Source organism: Anolis carolinensis, chromosome 1 (genome assembly GCF_035594765.1).
Source record: "Anolis carolinensis isolate JA03-04 chromosome 1, rAnoCar3.1.pri, whole genome shotgun sequence".
In the NCBI taxonomy this organism is placed as follows: Eukaryota; Metazoa; Chordata; class Lepidosauria; order Squamata; family Dactyloidae; genus Anolis; species Anolis carolinensis.
In genome coordinates, this window is record NC_085841.1 from 349428070 (window position 1) to 349451597 (window position 23528).

A 23528-nucleotide genomic window follows, 5' to 3' on the forward strand; every position below is an offset into this window, starting at 1 on the left:
TCTTTATACAGATTTTTCAGGAGACAGACAAGATGACTTGCTATCCCCATACCACCAAGAACATGGCACAGTTTATTATGATCCTCACAGTTGAAGGCTTTAGAATAGTCAATAAAGCAGAAATAGATGTTTTTCTGAAACTCCCTGGCTTCCTCCATTATCCAGCGGTGCATCAATATTATAGAATTAATGCAGTTTTACACCACTTAAACTGCACTAGCTCAATGCTATGGCATCATGGGTTGTAGTTCTACAAGATTGTTATCCTTCCATGTCAGTGAGTACTGGTGCTTCACCAAACTACAAATCCCAGGATGCCATAGCAGTCAAAGTGGTGTCAAACTACATTTATTCTGCAGTTTACAATCCTTGCTTAAAACCTCCAGAGAACTTCTGCCGGTTAGAATAGACAAGACTGAGTTGGCTGGATAAGTGTTTCTGATCAGAGAGTGCAAAAGTTATTAATTTTTTGGCCTACAGCCTCAGAATTCCCCGGCCACTGTAGCCTGTGGCTCAAACAAGTAATATTTTAAAGTTCTGACCCAGAGCTCATTTTTGCAGAAAGCTGGGGGGGGGGGGGCACATTATGTGTTTTTTCAGACTAGCGCTGTGAGTTCATGATAAAAGAAACTACACTCCATTATCATCATATTTATTTGGGCTAATTTTCTGGCACCGCCTAGGCAACGCAAGTGCCTCGGCTGGCTGGATCTTTTAGGATAGGTGGGCAATTAGCTGAAGTCCTGAAACCCCTTTGACAGCCTTTGCCGATGACAAATGTCGGCTGTGGTTCTGCCTGGTCCCCCAAAGCCTTTGATTGCCATGCCGCCAAGAACTGTGGATGTAGCCGTGCATGGTGAAAGTCAAAGTTAATTTGTATCTGCTGCGCTTTCCAAAAGGAAACAGATGGTTGCAATGTTTGAGTTCAGGTCTCCTTTGCAGCCGAAGCAGCGTGCGTTGGATCGCACAACCCCTTGTTTTTCACACACTGATAGAACTCATCTATGCCATTGATTTACCTCTACCCAGCTCGGCTTCTCAAAAAATCCCCAAGGCGTATGCAGTCATTAGCTGTGTACAAGGGACAGGCAGCCTCGGGTACACTGGCTTGTGTGCAGACTTGTATGTCTGCCTGCCTGTGTGCGTTCCTACCGAATAAACAGAATGGAAACCAGTTGTTTGGCAGCAGGTTTGCATCTGAGTAGCTAGGTTCTTGCCAAGTACCTGTAGCATCATGTATAGGGAGGTATGACTTGAAATTTGCAAAACAGCAGGAGGGAAGGACCTCCAACCCTCCACAGTGAGTTTCTCGATGTGATAGGAGTAGTTGCAAGGAGGAAGCGAGTGATAAGTCAAGTATGTTTCTCCCACTCAGTGCTCATCTATTTCAGATCTCCTCTATTTTGTCCAGGGCCTCTTTCACAATTAGAGGACTTTGGACTTTGATACCACTTTGATTACATGGCTGCATTCTGTGGAATCATGGGATTTGTACTTTGTTGAGACACAAGAACATATTCTAGAAGAGAATTCCCACCAAATATCTTGTGAAACTACAGGTCTCGCATTTCCATTGGCAGTTCGCACTGTACAGTTACAGCACTGTTCTACTAGTTTAAGTACTATGGCTATATCATGGGCTTGTTGGTTTGGTGAGGTGGCAGAGCATGAAATGGCAAGTCTTGTATTTACATTGGATTGAACCATTTCAGTTCTCACTGCACAAATATAGCACTGTTATATCAGTTTACCTACCATGCCTGAATCCTGTAGAATCATGGGTTTTGTAGTTTGGTGAGGCACTAGATCAGTTTACCAGCTGTTAGGATTTCTGGGATTTGAAGGCCAAAACATCTGGGGACCCACAGGTTGAGAACCACTGCACTAGATTATGAAATGACAGGTCTTGTATTTCCATTGGATGGAACCATAGCCATTCACACAGTTCAAATATAGTACTTTGATACTAGACTAACATGGCTATGTATTTGAAAGCAAGTAGAAGACTTCTAGGTATGGATGGTTTTCAGTGCCTTGTTTTCTGCAGTGCTAAAAAATTGAAGGCTGAAGGAAATTTTCGTTTGTTGGGCAAAATTCTTATTTATGGGGAAATGCTCTCCTTTTGCTGTTCCCTCATTGCTAAATTTCTGACCCAGGGCTTTACTTTGACCACTGCTTCTTTAAATCTATATCTCTATCTCTACTTGAGCAATAAGGACATTTTCAATTTGGAGTACGGTTGAGCATTCCTTATCTGAAATTTCGAAATCCAGAAAGCACCAAAATCCAGAATGGTCCATATGGGTGGCTGAGGTAGTGACATTAGTGACATACTTGCATTTTGATGTTTCATGGTATACAGACATTGTTTCATGAACAAAGGTATTACAAATATTATATTAAATTACCTTCAGGCTATGTATAAGGTGTCCATTAAACAGAGATAAAGATTCAAGGTGGCAACCAGAGCGGCCAGTGCAGAGTTAATCTCTATCTATCTGTAGTTGTTCAGATGATGCAAACCAAAATTATCCTGTGAGATTAATCTGTATAGGGATATACAGTACCATTTTCCCCTTCCTATCATCTTTTTTCTACAAGTGACATGGTCATGTTTCTTTCTTTCTCTCCCTCTCCCTCTATTTTAATTAAAAATTTGATTAACTCAGACTTCACCACTTTATCATTTGGTTAAATGGTATTAAAAATTAATATGGTGATGGGAACAATTTTTAAAGGTTGCACGTACCATGCGAACCAGTGTGGGGCAGTGGTTTGAACAGTGGACTGTGACTTTGGAGAACAGGGTTCAAATCTGCAAAGTTTGACTTTTGGGAAATTACATTCTATGTGTCTGCACTCGTTAGTTGAAATGCAGCTTGAACCCATTGCTCTGTCTCTGAGTCTCCAGAGCAGCAGAAAACAAGCTTGCACCCCCCCCCACCCAATGTGATATCCTTACAAATATTTAAACATGTCTCTCTCAGCTTTCTCTTCTATAAGCTAAACCTTCACAGCTCCCTCAGCCACTCCTCATAGGACTTGAACCCCAAACTTTTGATCATTTGGGTCACCCTTCTCTGGACATATACCAACTTGTCGATATCCTTTTTGAATTGAACTAGACACTATTCTAAGTGAGGTCTGACCCAAAGCAGAATAAGGTGGGACTATGACTTGGTTCAATTTTGACACTCTACTCCTATTGATGCAGCCTAGAATCACATTGGCTTTTTAGCTGCCACATTTCATTGTTGACTCATATTCAATTTGTGATCTGCTAAGACCACAAACATATTTTCTGTGAAGTGTAGTTTACCAAATGCTAATACCCCCTCCTCAATGTGACATCCTTTCAAAAATTGTATGAGAATACTTTATTTGACGCATGATAGCCATGTTTAAATAGCTGAAAGATTATCACATTGAAGATGGAGCCAGCTTGTGTTATGCTGTTCCAAAGACTAGGACACAGAGCAATGAATTCAAACTGTTGGAAAAGAGATTCCAGCTAAACATTAAGAAAACCTTTCTGATAGTAAGAGTTGTTTGAGGGGAGTGTGGTGAAGTCTTCTACTCTGGAGGCTTTTAAGAAGAGGCTGGATGGCCATCTGTCCAGACAGCTTTGATTGTATATGATAGATTGGGGTTGGGCTGGATGGCCCTTGTTGTCTCTTCTATACATTTTCCATTGCAGGAAGATTTCCAAGTTTCCACAGTAGTTGGCTTGAGATTAAAGGTAAAGGTTTCCCCTGACGTTAAGTCCAGTCATTTCCGACTCTGGGGGTTGCTGCTCATCTCCATTTCTAAGCCGAAGAGCCAGCATTGTCCATAGACACCTCCAAGGTCATGTGGCCGGCATGACTGTATGGAGCACCATTACCTTCCCATCAGAGCGGTACCTATCGATATACTCACATTTGTTTTCAATCTGCTAGGTTGGCAGAAGCTGGAGCTAACATCCACTCCCTGGATTCGAACCTGCGACCCTACGGTCTGCAAGTTCAGCAGCTCAGTGCTTTAACACACTGTACCACTGGGGGCGTGAGCTTACTAGCCAGCTATTGGATATGAGGAATGTGTATGCTGTGGGCGGTGGGGTTTGTTTTTTTTTTGGTTCATTTATGTTGGCATATGGAAAAGCCAAACAGTATCTGATGTCTGTCTCATAGCTCAGAAAACACACCTGCTTTTTACCTGCTCCAAATCTGGTGGCAATTTGCAATGATAAGAGCTGATTAAAGACAATTAAGTTAGAAATTTTCTAATGAAAAAGGCAAGTTGATTAAATTTATTTTAATGTGATTGACTTAACTGGACTTTCAGCATCAACTTAATTTCAGAATTAAGCTATTAATTAAATGTGAGGATATGTCAAAGAATGAATAAATTTTGCATTTGGCAGCTGTTTTTTTAAAATAAATGCAGATGGCTATAAGCACCTTTTTGTTTATTTTTCTTCCTGAGTAGAAGATACAAATTAATTCCCAAGCTAAGAGATTTTAAAAGAACTAGTATTAAGAGAATCTGCTTTCTTTGTATCTAAGTCAGGCACGGGCAAACTTCAGCCCTCCAGGTGTTTTGGACTTCAACTCTCACAATTCCTAACAGCTGGTAGGCTGTTAGGAATTGTGAGAGTTTAAGTCCAAAACACCTGGAGGGTCGAAGTTTGCCCATGCCTGACCTAGTCCCACATCCCAAAACATTTCTGACCTCATGCATTTTCGAAAAGGGGTATTAAACCTATATTTTCCTTTAGAAAGCTTAATAAAACATCATCAATGAGGTGTTCGCATATTCCTGCCTAAAAATAATGAAAAGAATGACTTTTCTGTAAGAATAAGTACAGAATCAGATCATTGGTTTCATTTTCTCAGTTCTTTCTATGAGAGCTATGTCTGCTTGTCACTATGGAGTGATTGATCATTACTTCTTTTATTGGGTTTTTTTTGCTTCTCCTTTTTATTTATTTTGTGTCAAAAGAAAAATAAATAAGTTTAAAACTGATAAAATAAAGAGGTCACAAGCTGCTAATTAGCTTTAGACCAAAAACAGGCAACAGCGTCTGCATTGTCTGTAGCTTCAAACAGTTCTTCCTCTGTATATGAGATAGGACATTGTGGGCAAACATACGTATGCGGAGTTGTTTGTTTTGCTCCACAGTCGCACAAGGTAGAGGATTCTTCTAGGTAGTGCCATTTTGCCAGGTTGTCTTTTCATCTACCAACTCTGCTTCTACATCTGTTCAGGGACTTCCAAGATTTGCCCCTGAAGGATGACCCTCATGGGGGCCATCCAGTTGGAATTGCCTGGTTATGTTGCCCATGGGGATGTCCTTGCTGTTGTTGGAGGAACATTTAGAGGAGTGATGGTTCTCATGAAACTTTTTCTTGATTTAAGTCTACTGGGAGGAGCCTGATAGCCATGCCATGGATGGTTTTCACAGTGTTCAACCTTATTTCTCATACAGTTAGCAGCAACTTCCTGTCGCACATCGTGGTGGTGGTGGTGGTGGGGGGGCAGACCTGTTCAAGGGCCTTGTGAATCTACGAGAGTTGAATGAAAAGTAATGCTTCCACCTTCGTAACTCCTCAACAGATGGCAGTACTGGTATGCGGCAGATACTGGTTGTTCAGTAGACCTTCCTCTACAGTTCCATTTGGCAGGAAGCCTTAGCATTGAACGGTTGTGTTGTTAAAGTGCAGATGGTTGGTCAATGCAACTTAAGCAGCATGCAGTCACTGAATTCTTGACAGCAGAAGGTGTCATCCCAAAGGAGATTCATCAGAGAATGCAAGCTGTTTATGGTGATTGTGTTGGTGTGAATACTGTGCGTCGTTGGGCAAGTAAATTTAAAGATGTTGAGGTGGGAACATCTGACTTGCGTGACAAAGAGTTGGATGTCAAACACCGAGTTTCACAAGCAAAAGATAGATTCAGGACAATTGTCGTATCACTCAAAGAAATTTCAAGCATAATCGGCATTTCACAAGAACATGTGGGTCACATTATTGCTTTGCTTGGCTGTCAGAAGATCCAACTCTTTGTTTGTCACACAAGTCAGATATTTCCACCTCAACATCTTTAAACTTACTCGCCCAACAACGCACAGCACTCACACCAACACAATCACCATAAACAGCTTGCATTCTCTGATGAATCTCCTTTGGGGTGACACCTTCTGCTGTCAAGAATTCAATGACTGCACACTGCTTAAGTCACATTGACCGACCGTCTGTGCAGGGTTCCATACTTTGCACTTTAACAACACAACCGTTTAATGCTAAGGCTTCCCGCCAAATGGAACTGTAGAGGAGAGTCTACTGAACAAGTCAGTACCTGCTGCATACCAGTACTGCCACCTGTTGAGGAGTTACGAAGGTGGAGGCATTACTTTTCATTCAACCCTCGTATTTGTAACAAAAATAAAATTTAACTGCATTAGCTCTTTTTAATAAACTTTCTATATCTGTCAGTGGGAGAGATATTGTGTCCTCCTTTGTGTACAAATAAAGTAATAAATAAATAAATAAATAAAATTAGCTACCATTTTTCCTAGCAAGGAAGAGGAGATGGTCATCTTTGGTGTATTGCTTGTTTTGGGGGAATTTACGGTGAATTTCTTCAGTTTAGGAGATACAAATTGTGTCCTTCAAAAAGGAAAAAAAACACAATGTAGTATATGTGTGCATGTTTATGATCCCTTCACATTATGCTCTGTGTCCTTGGCGCTATCAATAAGAAGCTAGAAGAGAAATATCACTTTAAAAAATGAGAAATAATAAATCCACACTGAAACTTGTCAGCAAATCCAGGTGTTCATTTTTGAGAAGCATGAAACAATATCCCAGATTCATATTCTGAGATAGTACAGTTCACATTCTGAAATGGTTCAGTTCTTGTTCTATGCAATACTTTGTCCTGAGAAGACCTTGTTTTTGGAATGATTTTCACAGCAATGCAAAAATCTTTATCATTGTTTTTGGTGGTGCTGTGTTATAAAAATGAATGAGCTTTAAGGATTAGTCTGCAATCATCTGACCCTTCATGTTTTGTCTTAAATTAGTTTCTGCTTCTTCCCCTCTGGCTGACACACAGGAAATTGCATATCAGACTTAAACTTTACTCGTCTATTCTTTCTCACTCAACCACCCACGTTCTCCATGAGCGAGGTCTTCTTTTTATTCCTGGTAGAGAATTAAACTGAAATGCTGGTGCCAGTCCCCAGAAAGAGCATCTTTACAAACTGTTAGCTTTGAAAGACATGTTTTGGAAGAATATATTTAGGCATTTGGTTGGTGCTTGTTTCAAGGGGGCATTGGGATTCTTTTTCACAACCGGTGAAGAGCGATGGTAATCTTTAAATTGCACTTCTCAGATATTTTGAACTTTGGCCATCTTTCTGATATATTAATTAATTTGGCCTAAATCCAGTTGTAAACAGTCTTGGATCCTGTGCTGTAAGAAATATAGGAAAACGGATAGATAGATAGTCCTAGTGAGAATAGACATATTGAATCAATGTGAACTCAATATGTCAGTACTTCTGTTGATTTGGTGGACACATTTAGGCTGGAGGAAGTATGGCTCCCAAACTGTTGTTTTGTTTTGTTTTTTGCAACCCCTCCAAATTCTTCTGATCTCCCATTTAATAAATTTAAAAATGATGTGAAATTCAGGTAATTTTCACATGAAACCTGCGGTGTATAAACTTTAATTCCCCGTTCCAAAACCTGATAATTTGTACTGGAATTGGTGCAAAATAGCATCTGGAAGCAATGCAATATCACTTTAAGCATATGACAGAAGTCTTGTAATCATTGGAAACGAGCTTTCTCTGTAATTTCTCTTTTGAGGAAGTCTAAAATAGCCAATGTCTTCTGTCATTCCATCATCAGGCTAAAACTTATTTGAACAGGCCTCCAGTCTTTAACTGGTTTGGGCAGAGGGGTGTGCAAAATGAGTGTGTTATTTCTTAATAAGTGCCAGTAATATGTGTTTCCTAGCAGTAAAAAGCAATGTTTTATCTATTGCTGCAGTTTAGGTTTGTTTCATTTTGCTTCATTTGCTTTTGTATTTTGAACTTAAAAGGTGGAGCACTGGGGGCTATTTTGAGGAAAGTCACTATATAAATATTTTACATAAGCAAATAAATGAAACCATGCGTACTGATCCAAGTGTGTCCATAAGACTCCACTACTGACCTGGAATTCCAGGGGAGCAGGTTCTGAATCCCTGCTCAGCCATGGAAATAAACTGAGTGTCTTTGGTCAAGTCACACTCTCACAGCCTCAGAGGAAGGCGAAGGCAACCCTCTTCTGAAAATACCTTGCCAATTAGACCCTGTGACAGCATTGCCTTAGAATTTCTGTATGTGACCCAAAGTCACATAACAAAGTAAGAAGGAAGATCCACCTTATCTCAGCTAACATGTTGACAGGCCCCTTCTACACTGCCATGTAATCCAGATTGTCAAAGCAGATAATCCACATTATCTGCTTTGGACTGGATTATATGATTCTACCAGGGAGATAGTTCCATCTTGTCTCCTGTGCCATAGCAACAGGCTATGCTAATTATATATATATATATATATATATATATATATATATATATACACACACACACACACACACACACACACACACACACACACACACATATATATAATTTATAATAATTTATAAATATATAATATATTGTATATACATATAATATTGATAATAATATAATGGAATACAAGATTATAATACAATGGGAGCCCCAGTGGCAAAGTGTGTTAAAGCATTGAGCTGTTGAACTTGCAGACCAAAAGGTCCCAGGTTCAAATCCCGGGAGCAGAGTGAGCACCCGCTGTTGCTCCAGCTTCTGCCAACCTAGCAGTTTGAAAACAAGCCAATGTGAGTAGATCAATAGGTACAGCTCCGGTGGGAAGGTAACGGCGCTCCATGCAGTCATGTCGGCCACATGACCTTGGAGGTGTCTACGGACAACGCCAGCTCTTCAGCTTAGAAATGGAGATGAGCACCAACCCCCAGTCACACATGATTGGACTTAATGTCAGGGGAAACATTTACCTTTTTTAATAATACAATATAATAATATTAATTATATATTATATATTAAATGTAATATTACTAATAATATTACCATATAATGATATAGTACAATATAGTAATTTAATGCTTATATTTTGCTATGCTAATAATATATTATATATTCATTTGATTTGTAAGCAGCTCTGAGTCCCCTTCAGGGTGAGAAGAGTGGGATATAAATGTAGTAAATAAAATAAATGCCCCATTTGAGGGGTTGCCCTAACTGAGAAGCAGTATCGGTGCCAGGTCTATGATTCCCAAATAGCAAGCACGTTTTCTCCATGCAGCCTTGATTGCATCCTTATTCACAGGCTAGCTCATATATTTAGAGCTAGTAGTGAGATTACTTGATGAAGTTAACATTTGGTAAAATTAAGTGCCTGTAGTGGATCCAACACTTGTGGCAGCTACAATTTGCGCAGCGATAACAAGCTTTTGCAAGCTGCATCCATCAAAGTATATTGCAGCGGCCATGTGTTTACGTCTAACAACTAGGGAGCACTTGTATATATGGAAAATCTGAAATGAAATGGAACCCTGGCTTATGTACGTTAGGTTTCTACTCCTCAGGTGCCCCCAGTGGAACCAATTCCTCAGGTAAAGAAGGAGAAGCACAGTAGCCAGGCCGCGAAGAACCGAGCCAAGAGGAAACCTCCCAAAGGCATGTTCCTTTCTCAAGAAGACGTGGAAGCAGTCTCCGCCAACGCAACTGCCGCTACCACCTTGCTGCGTCAACTAGATATGGAATTGGTCTCCATCAAACGACAGGTATGCTCGTTTCCCCTGCAATAGTAATGAGGCTTATTTTTAATCCTCCAATACATATATTAAAAAGGAGCTGCCATCAGTCTCAATTTTGTGGTTCCCTGGGGGATTTATAGCCTGGACGAGATGCTTTGCATTGGGATGAGGCTTGATTAACAAGCTGTCAGCTGAGCAGCATGTCTTCGAATGGAATCATTTCTGCTTGGTTTTCTATTTACAGTGCAGCAAGGTGGTTGGCCAGCTTCCCGTCTCTTCCGTAAGACTCAACTACCTGTACAAACATTTTATAAATCACAGTTTCTATGCTATTTCAGCTTATTTTTTTTATTTTATTTTGGAGAACTTTCATATCAGACAGCCATTTTCTTTTGTTACTTGATTTCCCCACAACTCTTAATTATTACTTATATAGCAATACGTTAAACCCTCAGTGCCAGAATACATGAGATATTCCATTCTTCTTCCATATCACTCCAGTGCAGGAAAGGATAAACTTCTTCCCCCAATAACACATTTGCAATAAATTTAACATGTAACATCATTTATCTTAAAACTACTGCCGCCAGATCCATATCCATTGAGATGAGAAGAGGACATTTTCCAGGTATTCTCCAGGTGTGAACCAAATTAGAACAACAGACCCTACATCAAATTTGGAAAGCCCCATAGCCATAAAGTCTCCTCCCAGGGTAACTGTTTTAGTATGTGTATTGTATTAATAAGAGTGTGGTTCTGTTGCTGGTCATCGACTGTAATAAATAAATAAATAAATATATAAATATATAAATATAATAAGAGTGTGGTGTAAATGGTTGGACTATTAGGTGGCACTCTGGGAGGTCCAAATTCAAATCCTTGCTGTGTCATGGAAACCCATCCTCAGGGAAGGCCAGAGCAAACTGTCTCTGAACAAATCTTGTCAAGTGAACCTCATAATAGGTTTCCCTTAGGGCAGTGGTTCTCAACTTGTGGGTCCCCAGATGTTTTGGCCTTCAACTCCCAGAAATCTGATAACAGCTCATAAACTTGTTGGGATTTCTGGGAGTTATAGGCCAAAACACCTGGAGACCCACAGGTTGAGAACCACTGCTTTAGGGTCGCCATGAGCTGGAAGTGATTTGAAGACACATTAAACAACAACATTGTATTCAGAACCAAATCATAATCCCAAATCCTAACATTTGATTTATGTGGTCAATCTATTGCTGTAAGTATTTGTTGTTGCCAAGGGAGATGTTACCTCTCAAACATTTTCTGCGATGATTTTATTGGGGCAAGAGGGAAAATGTCAGTTATCTCTGTGCCAATCGTTGTAACAAAAGAGGTTATGTGATGTTTCTGCATATTAATGGGTTTTACAGTTTAAAGTGATCATTACTGGTTATTTTGGAATGGGGGAAGTGAATGTTATTTCACATTATTTTGAAGTAGCACGAACATTTGTAACTGTGCTCATGTGGAACACTTGAAGCTTTGCTCCCTTCCTTTTGAATCAATTTACAGTTGTCAGATATGAATAACTAAGAGACGCTCAACTATGGAAAATACAATTTTAGGATCTATACTTTAGCCATGCAGTCAGTTGTAACATAGTATACAGCAGCATGGAGGAGGTTGTGATTCAAATAATTAACTGTGTTATCGAAGGCTTTCATGGCCAGAATCATTGGGTTGCTGTGAGTTTTCCGGGCTGTATGGCCATATTCCAGAAACATTATCTCAGACCGCACAACCTTTGAGGATGCCTGCCATAGATGTGGATGAAATGTCAGGAGAGACTGCTTCTGGAACATGGCCATACAGTCCATAAAGCGAACAGCAACCCAATTCATTAACTGTTTTGTGGCCTTTGTTATAAAACTACAATTCTATGCACTCTTTGGGATTAAATTTGACATAAAATAGATGAGATAATAGCACTTAAACATTCAACATAATAGTTATAGGTTTAGAATTGGTTCAGAATTGCTGATACGTGCCTGATTGGGTATTGAAAGAAAGCATGAGAGTAAAAAATATGACCATTGTTATCCCAACCAAAATTTTTCCATTAGAAGAAACTACTATCTGTGATCACTTTCAGAGCTTGAAAGATTGCTTGTCAAAAGTAATTACAGTTATAGTTCCAGGTTCCACCACAAATTTGTTCTCATAATTTTTTACATTCCTGTTGCTCAGTTTTGCCATACAAAGCTACCCTGGCGTCCTTATTGAGAGGAAAGCAGGATATAAAATACATAAAATAGTCAGTCATCCTGATGAAAACAGATTACAAGTGTTCTCTTGAAAACAGCAATAGTTTGTAGGCCCCATACTTGTTTAATAACCAAGCAGTACCCATTTTTTTCTCCCAAATCCAGAATGGACCTCTGGCCATATCTGGTTAGGGGGTATCTTGGGTCAAAGGGGAGGATGATTGGCCCCTGCACATGCCAAAGCCACCCCAATTTAATAAAAAAAAGAGGATCTAGTCCAGGCATTGGCAAACGTCAGCCCTCTGGGTGTTTTGGACTTCAACTCCTACAATTCCTAACCGTCTATGGCTTTTAGGAATTGTGGGAGTTGAAGTCCAAAACATCTGGAGGGCCGAGGTTTTCCCATGCCCGATCTAGTCCCACATCTTGCATCTCACACCATCAGCTATGGTAGCTTTCCTTTTCTAAATATATTGAATAGCCCAACTCCCATAATCCTTGTAATCCAGAATTTCCAGAGGCATCAAGTTGTGGGAGGCTGGCTCTACAGGGACCTTATAAGTGGAACGTGAAAGAAAAGACCCTTCCTCCATTGTTGCTTTTTTAGATCTAGAATAATACATACCATATATACTCGAGTTTAAGCCAACCCAAATATAAGCCGAGGCACCTAATTTTACCACAAAAAAACTGGGAAAACATTGACTCCAGTATAAGCCGAGAGTGGTAAATTTCAGAAATAAAAATAGATACCAATAAAATTGCATTAATTGAAGCATCGGTAGGTTAAATGTTTTTGAATATTTACATAAAGCTCTAATTTAAGATAAGACTGTCCAACTCTGATTAAATCATTATTCTCATATTCTTCAAAGTAAATGCCCTTATGTATCCTTTTAATAATAAAAGAGTAAAATAATACATGCAATAATAATAAATATAATAATAAAAATAAGATCAGAGTGAAATAATAAATGTATTAATAATAATTATAAAAATAGAGTAAAATAAATGTAATGGTAACAACAATAATAGAGAAAAATAATAAATGTAATAATACCAATAATAATAGAGAAAAATAATAAATGTACCATATATTCTCAAGTATAAGCTGACCCAAATATAAGCCAACCAGGACCCTCACCCGAGTATAAGCTGAGGGGGGCTTTTTCAGTCTTAAAAAAGGGCTGAAAAACTAGGCTTATACTCGAGTATATACAGTATTTCAAGGGATGTGGGAAGAGGGATTGGAGAAGGCTTCTGTGCATCTTTGTGATTCTTCTGATATTTAATTTCAGCATCTCTGTTCCCTCTTTTGATACTATATTGAAAACGACGGTCTCAGCAGGCTGCTGAAAATGCTTCAGGACAGAGCTTCTTTAATCTATTTCGGAGTTTAAAACGTGGAGTTATTTTCTTTAGCGAAGTGTTGTGTTTGTGTTTAGGAGTGGGGGTAGTTAGACAAGCGCTTGTCTTTTAAGTGTCTGTGCTTAACTGTTCCTTATTTCTCCATGTAAAGGTCTTTGCGGGCAAACGTTTGGTCTAATTCAAAGCCAACTATTCTTCCCTAATCATTCCCCACCAAGTCTTGTGCCCCTTGAACTGTTTTGGAGAATGTTCCTGACCTGAACATTTCGGTCTTAGCAATTCTCTTAGATTGGTTTTTAAAAAGAAGGCTTGGACTGGCTTAGATGTATCAAAATGCCCAACCTCTTAAATCAGTAAAAGTTTTCATACCTTAGTTAGAGTCTTACAGAGTCTGGAGGGAACTGCAATGACAAAAATACCAAATGTACGGGAGAGAGATTGATTTTTGAAAACAAGAGAAAGTGTGCAGAAAACTGCACATCAAAGCTTGGAGTAGCATTTTGCTGCAGAAAATGGTGTTGTAGCTGCTATCTATATTGATGGGAAAATGTTTCTCTTTCAGATTCAGAATATCAAGCAAACAAACAGCGCTCTGAAAGAGAAACTTGAAGGAGGAATCGAACAATACAGGCTACCGGAGGTAAGTTTGCTATCTGGAGCAACCCTGTGCAATCTCCATTGAAATGTAAAAAGGGTGTAGAGTCAGGAAGGACAACTGTGCTATCTTTAGGGGAGTTGAATTGTCATAACATTACAGTAGAGTCTCATTTATCCAACACTCACTTATCCAACGTTCTGGATTATCCAACGCATTTTTGTAGACTATGTTTTTAATACATCGTGATATTTAGGTGCTAAATTCGTAAATACAGTAATTACTACATAGCATTACTGCATATTGAACTACCTTTTCTGTCAAATTTGTTGTATAGCATGATGTTTTGGTGCTCAGTTTGTAAGATCATAACCTAATTTGATGTTTAATAGGCTTTTCCTTAATGCCTCCTTATTATCCAACATATTCGCTTATCCAACATTCTGCTGGCCCGTTTATGTTGGATAAGTGAGACTCTACTGTATTTCTGTTTTCATTTTTGGTGTTTGTTCAGGTCAGGGCGGAGTAGAGGACATGAATGGCAAAACTACTCTGTCCAGGAGTTATTTGGGCCCATATGGAGCCAACTGGCCTGGAAAAATTTAGGATTTAGGGATTTCTGGAAGAAGAGCTGCAAAAAAAAAAAATATGGAAAAGATGCATGAAATAGGCTGCACTTAGCCCACATCTAGTATAAGGGATACTGATAGTGATGCAAGCTTACTGATTTCTTACTGCTCAAGCCTGGAGTCTTGGGCAGAGTAATGATTTTGCCTTATTTCATATGTGTGTGTGTATGTGAGAAAGAAACATTAATCTTTTTTTTTAGCATTTCTGAATCATAGATGCATACTATTGGTTCCCCTTCTACTCTCCTCTTCTGGTGTAAATGCAAAAAGGAGATCAACAACATTTATTTATGTTTCTAAATGAACAGTGTTTTTTGCTATGAGCTTGAGGAAACTACACTATTGTTAATATGCCTGATCTTGTCTTATTCAGAAACTTAGGCGGATCAGGCCTTGGTAGGGCACTGCTAGGAAATACCAAGGAAACCATGATAGAGTTAAGAGAGAATCGTCTTTAAAATCTTGAAGAGTTGACAATACTGAACTGCATGGAACAATGCCCTCAGTTTAAATTAGCTTTCTGTGTTCTTGTAAAATGTTAGACAGTTTAAGTCTCATCTAGACATTTTTTTAAAAAAAGAAAAGAAACTTTCTTTTAAACTGGGGTATTTTCTGATCCCGATGCGAATAGTAGCTGTCAGAAATGCCTTGTGTCCACAGAAGTGTTTGCCTACAGAATTAGGGTTATCCACAGTCCTCAAGAATCCACACCCATAAGGTTCACATAAGGTGAAATGGTTTTTTTGGCCTTCCTTATTTGCAAAACATTGTAGCAACAATCAATGCAATAGACCTGTTGGGACACTTGTCCCAGATGTGATTCGCCCCCTTAAATTAACACTCACACATGGCAAGGACATTATTTACTCTTCTCAAAATAGCAGATTTGTAAAATGGCTACTGGAATGGATGTGAATTGTGCAATAAATTATTACTTTGGGGCACTAAAATATCCTATCCGCCTGAAAGAAGGATAAAGTAAACTCTGGATTATCTTCATGGTTCCTGATTATAATGAAGATTCTCTATATGTGTATAACAGCAAAGCTCACTTGGGATCTTTTCTCAAAATGGATATGGTAGAGCTAAGCAAGCGAAAGCAGTGATGGGAGCAGCACTGAGTAATATGGTCTTGTTTTTGTGGGTCCCCAGGTATATTTGCCCTACAACTCCCAGAAATCCCAGCCAGTTTACCAGCTGTTAGGATTTCTGGGAATTGAAGACCAAAACATCTGGGAACCTACAGGTTGAGAACCACTGCTCTACAGGTTCTTACTGCTGGAAAAGGGACTGGAATAGCCTACTAAGGCCCCTTCCACACAGCTGTATAAAATCCACATTGAACTGAATTATATGTCAGTGTGGACTCAAATAATCCAGTTCAAAGCAGATATTGTGGATTATCTGCCTTGATATTCTGGGTTGTATGGCTGTGTGGAAGGGCCCTAAGACTGAATCAAGAGCCTTCAGGTGGAGATTTTGGTGAATCTAGATTGCATGATGAATCACTTTTTTCCTTCTTCCTCTGTGTTTGCCCAATGCATAGAATGTATACGCAGAAAGGAGAAAGAGGGGACATATGCTTTAAGTGGAGTGCGATGGTTGGGAGATGTAGACTATAGGGATTTATAAGGTCTTCATGTCCAACTTGCACTGCTATCACAGCCATTTGGTCATTTGGAGCTTTCCATGATGGCGAAGCCACTAGTATTCTTATTTGCTTTACTTTGGATATTGCTGTCAATAGGTGAGAAAGCGGGTTAAACAGCTGAGCTGCTGAACTTGCTGACCGAAAGGTCGGTGGTTCAAATCTGGGGAGCGGGATGAGCTCCCACTGTTAGCCGCAGCTTCTGCCAGTCTAGCAGTTTGAAAACATGCAAATGTGAGTACATCAATAGGTACCACTCTGGTGGGAAGGTAACGACCCTCCATGCAGTCTTGCAGGCCACATGATCTTAGAGGCGTCTATGGACAATGCTGGCTCTTCGTCTTAGAAATGAAGATTAGCACCAACCCCCAGAGTCTGAATACGACTAGGCTTAATGTCAGGGAAAAACCTTTACCTTTACTTATAGGTGAGAACATTCATTCTCTCTTCAGCCATGTGGATTCCTTTCACGCAAAAACAGGACATTCGTTTTTACATTATGAATTCTCCTGAGTTGAAAAGCAAGAGTGTACATGCCATAATTAATAATAAAATTACTATAGTCAGTTAATTTTACGCATCTCAGCTGATGAATTGATTAAATCTTGCTATTGTCATGTCAGTAAAACAAATAGCTTTAAAGAAGAAAAATCATACTTTATTTTTTGATAAAGTAGACAGCAAAAGTGGTAATCCATTTCTGTGCTTGCTACCTGCAGTCATGTTTAAAATGTACCTGTCTGCTTCTTTGATTAATTGTGGCTATCTTCTAAGTTAGCTGAATTTTAAAAACTGATTATTTTAGCCAATTAAAATTGAAGCTCTGTTTTTGATCTTATTTTGCTGAATTTGATTTTTTAAAAAGTCTGCTGAAATACCAATTTACTTTCTGCATTTCACAGACCTGGAGACGAGTACAAATGTCTCCACTTTGACATGAAAAAGTATGAAATTATGCACAGTGGAGAAAGTAGAAAAACAGACATTTTTCTACCTGTCTCATTGCTTAGAATGTGGGGTGAGGTACTGAAGTTGAATGGTGAGAGATTTGTGACAAATGAAGGGAAGTACGTCTTGACACTGCATAGTAAAACTACAAAATACACAACCACAAAATACGCTAACCTTGGTTGCCAACTTCCTTTTAAAAGAGGATTGGATAAATTCCTGGAGGTTCCATCCATCAGTGTCTACTAGTCAAGAGGATTGTGTATCACCTCTGGTAGAAGAGGCAGTATGCTTCTACCAGAGGCGTACTGTATGTTAGCTTCTAAAGTAGGAAGGATCGAAGGGTGTAGTTGCACTTGTGTCTAGCTGTTAAGCTACCCGTCGACAACTGACTGGACTCTGGGTGGATAGAATGTTTTAATACTTATATATTGTATATAAGTATATTGTATATATACTTTTAAACTGCGGGCCAGTTCACGATCCCTCAGACCACTGGAGGGCCGGACTATAGTTGGACACCAAGCAATAATAATAATAATAATACCTTTGGGCCATTTAGCCCAACCCCCTTCTGCCTTTGAGCACCAAAGGCACTAGCAAAGCACCCCTGACAGATGGCCACCCAGCCTCAATGTTAATAATAATAATAATAATAATAATAATAATAATAATAATAATAATAATAATAATAATAAAAATAAAAAAGAGGGTTGGAAGAGACCCCTTGGGCCATTTAGTCCAACGAACCCCCTTCTGCCTTTGTGCCATGGGGGCCAGATAAATTGCTTCAATGGGCCGCATGTGGCCCGCGGGCTGTAGTTTGGGGACCCCTGTTTTAAGTTGTATTGGAATGTTTTTAGTTGTGAGCCGCTTTGAATCTCCATATGGAGAGAAAAAGCAGGATATAAATAAACATGATGATGATGATGTTGGTCTACATCGAATCCATACTGACTCGTCTAAAGTTCTTGAGACAGCTTCTGGGTCCTCATTTTTAACCCAGGTCTGTAACAAGATACTTTTTGTGGCCAAGAGGCTAATTAATTCACTTTTATTTATTTTATATCCCGCCCTCTCTCCCTCGTAGAATGTCACCTATGTGCTAGGTTGTCTGTTGATATCAAACCTCCAGCAAAACCTCTCCAGGCCAGCCTATTGTTCAACTCCCTATCTTCAATTTGAAGGTTTATATACACTTGTTTCCATGTATGATAGGAGTGCTTTGAACACTTGGATGTGTTAACCTTAGTATTGAGCCTCCGGTGGCCTAGGGGATAAAAGCCTCGTGACTTGAAAGTTGGGTTGCTGACCTGAAGGCTGCCAGGTTCGAATCCCACTCGGGGAGAGCGCGGATGAGCTCCCTCTATCAGCTCCAGCTTCATGCGAGGACATGAGAGAAGCCTCCCACAAGGATGGTAAAACATCAAAACATCCAGGTGTCCCCTGGGCAACGTCCTTCCAGACGGTCAATTCTCTCACTCCAGAAGCAACTCAGGTTGCTCCTGACACGAAAAAAACAAAACCTTTAGTATCAATTTTTACAAGCTGACAGCCAGTCCTAGTAAAGAAGGGAGAGGTGACTGTTCAGGCAAGGTAGCATCAGTAGGAACCTCTTCATTCCTACATGACTTTGTCTTGACCCCTCAGATCACATGTGTCAAGCACAAGGCCTTCAGTGTCATTTTATGTGAGTGGCCCTTCAGATGGTGGACTACAACTTCTGTATTCCTCATCACTAGACATCATGCCTAGAGCTGATGGGAGTTGTGATACAGTAACCCCTGGGAAGCTGCAGTTTGTTCTTTTTAGTCTGGATGGCTGGGTTTGAATTTAGATACATGGCTTATGGATGTGATGTCTTAAATGCCCTTTAACTTTCCCCAAACCTCAGAGCCGCAAATGCTGTTGGGTTGCAATTCCCATTATCCTCAGTCCACAAGACAGATAATTAAAAGTGATGGGAGTTGTTCCATAACATCTGGGGACCCAGAGTGGGTAAAAACTAAAGAGCACCTATCACTTTGTGAAACAATTATAGTTGGGCCTCTATATCCAAGGATTCTACATCCAAGAATTCAATGGCCCTTTGAAGGCAACCATAGGGCTGATGTGGCCCTTGAAGAAAATGAGTTTGATACCGCTGCCTCAGAGGACACTTCCATCAATGAAGTGAAATGGAACTGCCAGCGTAGTTGGTATCTGTACTTGAAATGGCCATTTTGTTTGATGCATCAAGTAATAACATATCTTGGGTCAACACTATCAGCTGTCATTGGGGTGATCATTTAGAGAAACCAAAGTGGACTTTCCTTTCATCCTTGGTAGGGACCTGCAATTACTTGCCCATGCGGAGCATTCTGTTGCTCCCCCGATAAACTCAGGAAGAAGAGATACAGCCTTCAATTTGGCATTTGTGGGTTAATTAACATAATAATTAACTCTTTTTTCAAAATTAAGAGACAGCTACCCCTTTTGCAGGCTGGGTTTCATTGCCTAGTTTTGGAAAGGAAACTTCACCAAATCTGTAGCTGAAGAGGAAGTTGGGGTGACTCCACTTCACCTTCCTTGTGGGCTGAGACAAAACATAAAATTGTAGATCCCCTATAAGGATTAAAGAGGACAAAGACCTCCTAAATCCACTGAAAATGAAGAGATAATTCAGATTCTAGTTTGAGAACTAGAGAGGGGAGACAGGCTGATTTAAGGTTAGAAACATAGCAAATGGCAAGATCCTCATACCTTTAGATATACAAGTTAGCTGAAATGGAGAGCCCTGTATTTAGCGGCTATGTTAAATCCCCTGACCTCTTTCTCTGTTTCCTTTCCCATTCCTATTGTTATTAACTAAATGTTATTGTTAACTAAATAATGAACTGCATCTCCCATTTGGCTGGAGAGGGAGATACATTTTTTCAAATAAGTGCCGAGAGGAATAATGCAGGTTTTATTTGACTAATGAGTGTTCGCTTCTTCCGCCTCAAGCAATTTGTTCACTATTTCATTTGTACACAGTTGTCAGCCTAGGCTTTGAAAGCAGATCCGTTACCTAAGTAAATGATTCAATTTATTTTTTGTGACATCTAGGTTACGTTGAAATTTAATGCACGCTGGACCACAGAAGAACAGCTTCTTGCTGTGCAAGGTATGATATGGTGCTTGCACATCTATTTGTCTCTCTTGGAGGGTGACCCTCTTTGGCTTCGTGATGGATAGCTTTTTAATTGGCCAGTGAATATTTTCTCTACATCCTACTTCCTGTTTATCAATTTAGGAGACTGGATTGATGGGATCTTGCAAACAATAGCTCTGGATGCTACAGAATGCTTTCAGATCCAGTTCAACCATTGCAATGGTTCATGATGTGATTTCACACACTGCAAGCAGCATTTGTGGATGAACGTGGAAGGAGTTTTGCTTGACATAGTTTTCATGATGTTTTTGCTGAAGAGACAAAATATCTCCACCAGCTCAAATGTATTTAATTTAAGTGTAAAGAAAGAATTGTACCTTCTGGCAAGAATGTGGACAAACACTAGAGCAGGGGTCCCCAAACTGAGGCCCATAGGCCTGATACAGCCCATGGTCATTTAACCCAAGTCTGAAATGACTTGAAGGCACACAACAACAACAGTCCTGATTCACTTGACTATCTCATCAACCAAAAGGAGGCCCACATTTCCCATTGAAATACTGCCAAGTCTGAACTTTCCCCACTTTTTAGAAGGGTGTGTGACTATTAATGAGCCTTAGAGTGACTCTTGCTAGGAGATTTTAATAATTATGTGCTGCATTCTCTTATGCTCTTTTAATTCCCTTTTGTTTGATTATTTCTATTTTTAATAAATTTGAGAATGACAAGCAATTTAGATCTTACTATTATGGTTTACAGTCAGGCCCCCACATCTGAATGAAGTTAGGGTACAGGATCCCCCATAAAAGTGAGAAAAATAACCATTAATGAAAAAATATGATTTTCTACCCAAGGGACTGTTTGTTTGCTAACTTTGGATGCTATTACCTGATCAATGAGATGAGGTTCATATATTACATTCACATTTAGTTTTATTCAGTACTGTTCACACTCTCAGTATTTTTAATGCAATTACACCTACGTTTAGTTCTCCTTTAGCTGAAAAACAACATCATTTCTATTTATGGGAGGACAGAGTTCAGTATGATAGATAGGACACGGTGTTGGGCTTGGATTGAAGAACCCTCGATTCAGATTCCATTCAGATTCCCACTTAGCTGTGTTGCTTTATTGGATGATCTCTGGATCATTTCACACTTTGATTAGCCTGTCTCACAGTTTGGTTGCAAGGATAAAATGGGCATGAATGTATGTGGTGCCCTTAGACACAAAAGAATGTTGACATGTTCCAAAATGCTATTTCAAGAGCTGTGTACCTTTCACTTTTAATCTTTGATTGCTGCACTTCCAACTTGAACACCTATCTCCTTTCATAGCAATCAGGAAATATGGCCGTGACTTTCAAGCCATCTCTGATGTGATTGGAAACAAATCCGTGGTGCAAGTGAAAAACTTTTTTGTAAATTACCGGCGGCGTTTTAACATAGATGAAGTTCTACAGGAGTGGGAAGCAGAGCACGGCAAGGATGAGATGAATGGAACCAATACCCAGAAACCCGTAAAATCACCGGATAATACCATTAAAGTGTCAGAAGAAGAAGAAGAGGTATGTGTTTTCTTTTTGGTTGTTGTTATTTTTTTTTACTTGAGATCCATCTTCATTTGCTTGCCAATTTAGGATGCTCAGTCCCTTGGCAGAAATGACTGCAATTCTTTTTTGTTTGAATAGCATTTGGCTAGCTTCATTGCTTAGCCATGCAGTCTGGGAGATGGCCAGCCGTACATTATCACTTTAACTGTCCATGTCTTTGACATATTCAGATAGTGTTGGATACTCAGTGAATCCAAAATGGTCTTCAAACCAATGTAAGGCTGTTTTTCATCCTGCCATAGTGGTTGAAAAAAAGAAGTAATTGTAAGTAATTACTAGTAACAGGTACATCTGGTGGAAGTGGGAGAGAACATTCTCAGTCGCAGTCCCAAAGCACTAAAAACTCTCTTCCAACAGAAGTTAGACTGACATCTTCCCTGCTTTCTTTCTGCCGACAGATGAAACCCTTTTTGTGTTGTCAAAGGCTTTCATGACCGGAATCACTGGGTTGCTGTGAGTTTTTCAGGCAGTATGGCTATGTTCCAGAAGCATTCTCTCCTGATGTTTCACCCACATCTATGGCAGACATCCTCAGAGGTTGTGAGGCATATTAGAAACTAGGCAAGGGAGGTTTATATATCTGTGGAAGGTCCAGGGTGGGAGAAAAGACTTTTCTCTGTTGGAGGCATAGGGAAGCTGATGAAGAAACACAACCTACAAACTAACAGACCCACTAAAAAAATCCAACAAATGCTACGTTCAGCAAAGGACAAGAAAGATCCTCTCACCTCTGCTGGAGTCTACCGTATACCATGCAGTCTACATAGGGACCACCAAACGCACCATTGCCCAAACAAATAAAGGAACATGGAAAGGCACTGCAGACTAACTCAACCAGAAGAGTCAGCCATAGCAGAGCACTTGATGAACCAACCTGGACACAGCATATTATTTGAGAGCACAAAAATGCTGGACCACTCTTAACAACCACCACGTCAGACTACACAGAGAAGCCATTGAAATCCACAAGCATGTGGACAAATTCAACAGAAAGGAGAAAATGAGCAAAATCATCAAAATGAACAAAATCTGACTACCAGTATTAAAAAAACTCTAAAATCAGGACAGTAAATAAAGAACCACACTCAGAAAACATAGGAATTCCAGACATGAAACAATCAGGGCCAGCTAACACCTCCCAACAAAAGGATTCCCCCAGGCAGGAATCAGTCAGACCTTGAAGCTGCAAGGCTTTGCAATGCTAATCAAGGTGATTAATTGCAACATTCACAATTGCCTCCAACAGACAAGTGTTTTTCTCCCACCCTGTACCTTCCACAGATATATAAACCCCACTTGCCTGGTTTCCAATATACCTCACAACCTCTGAGTATGCGTGCCATAGATGTGGGTGAAACGTCAGGAAAGAATGCTTAAGGAACATGGCCATACATCCTAGAAAACTCACAACAACCCACCAAAGACCTTTTTTGTTTTGATACCTTTTTGGAGTGGTTCAAACCTCACTGTCCTAATTAAACAGAACTTCAGCCTTCGAGATTTTATCGTCTCACAACTCCCATCAGCTCTAGTTATG

At 39.7% G+C, this 23528-nt stretch overlaps 1 protein-coding gene across 2 annotated transcripts in view; it reads left to right on the plus strand.

The window, feature by feature from the left end:
- Positions 1–23528, plus strand: part of rcor1 (REST corepressor 1) — a 173636-nt gene that overhangs the window by 141903 nt on the left and 8205 nt on the right. Inside the window, exons 8-11 of one of the 2 annotated variants that reach the window (XM_003224059.4) lie at positions 9669–9866; positions 13989–14066; positions 20334–20391; positions 21717–21946. In XM_003224059.4, coding sequence (XP_003224107.2) covers positions 9669–9866; positions 13989–14066; positions 20334–20391; positions 21717–21946 — 564 coding nt within the window. Of the gene's footprint in view, positions 1–9653; positions 9867–13988; positions 14067–20333; positions 20392–21716; positions 21947–23528 lie in introns of both variants that reach the window. The other variant, XM_008115749.3, reaches the window with a different exon arrangement.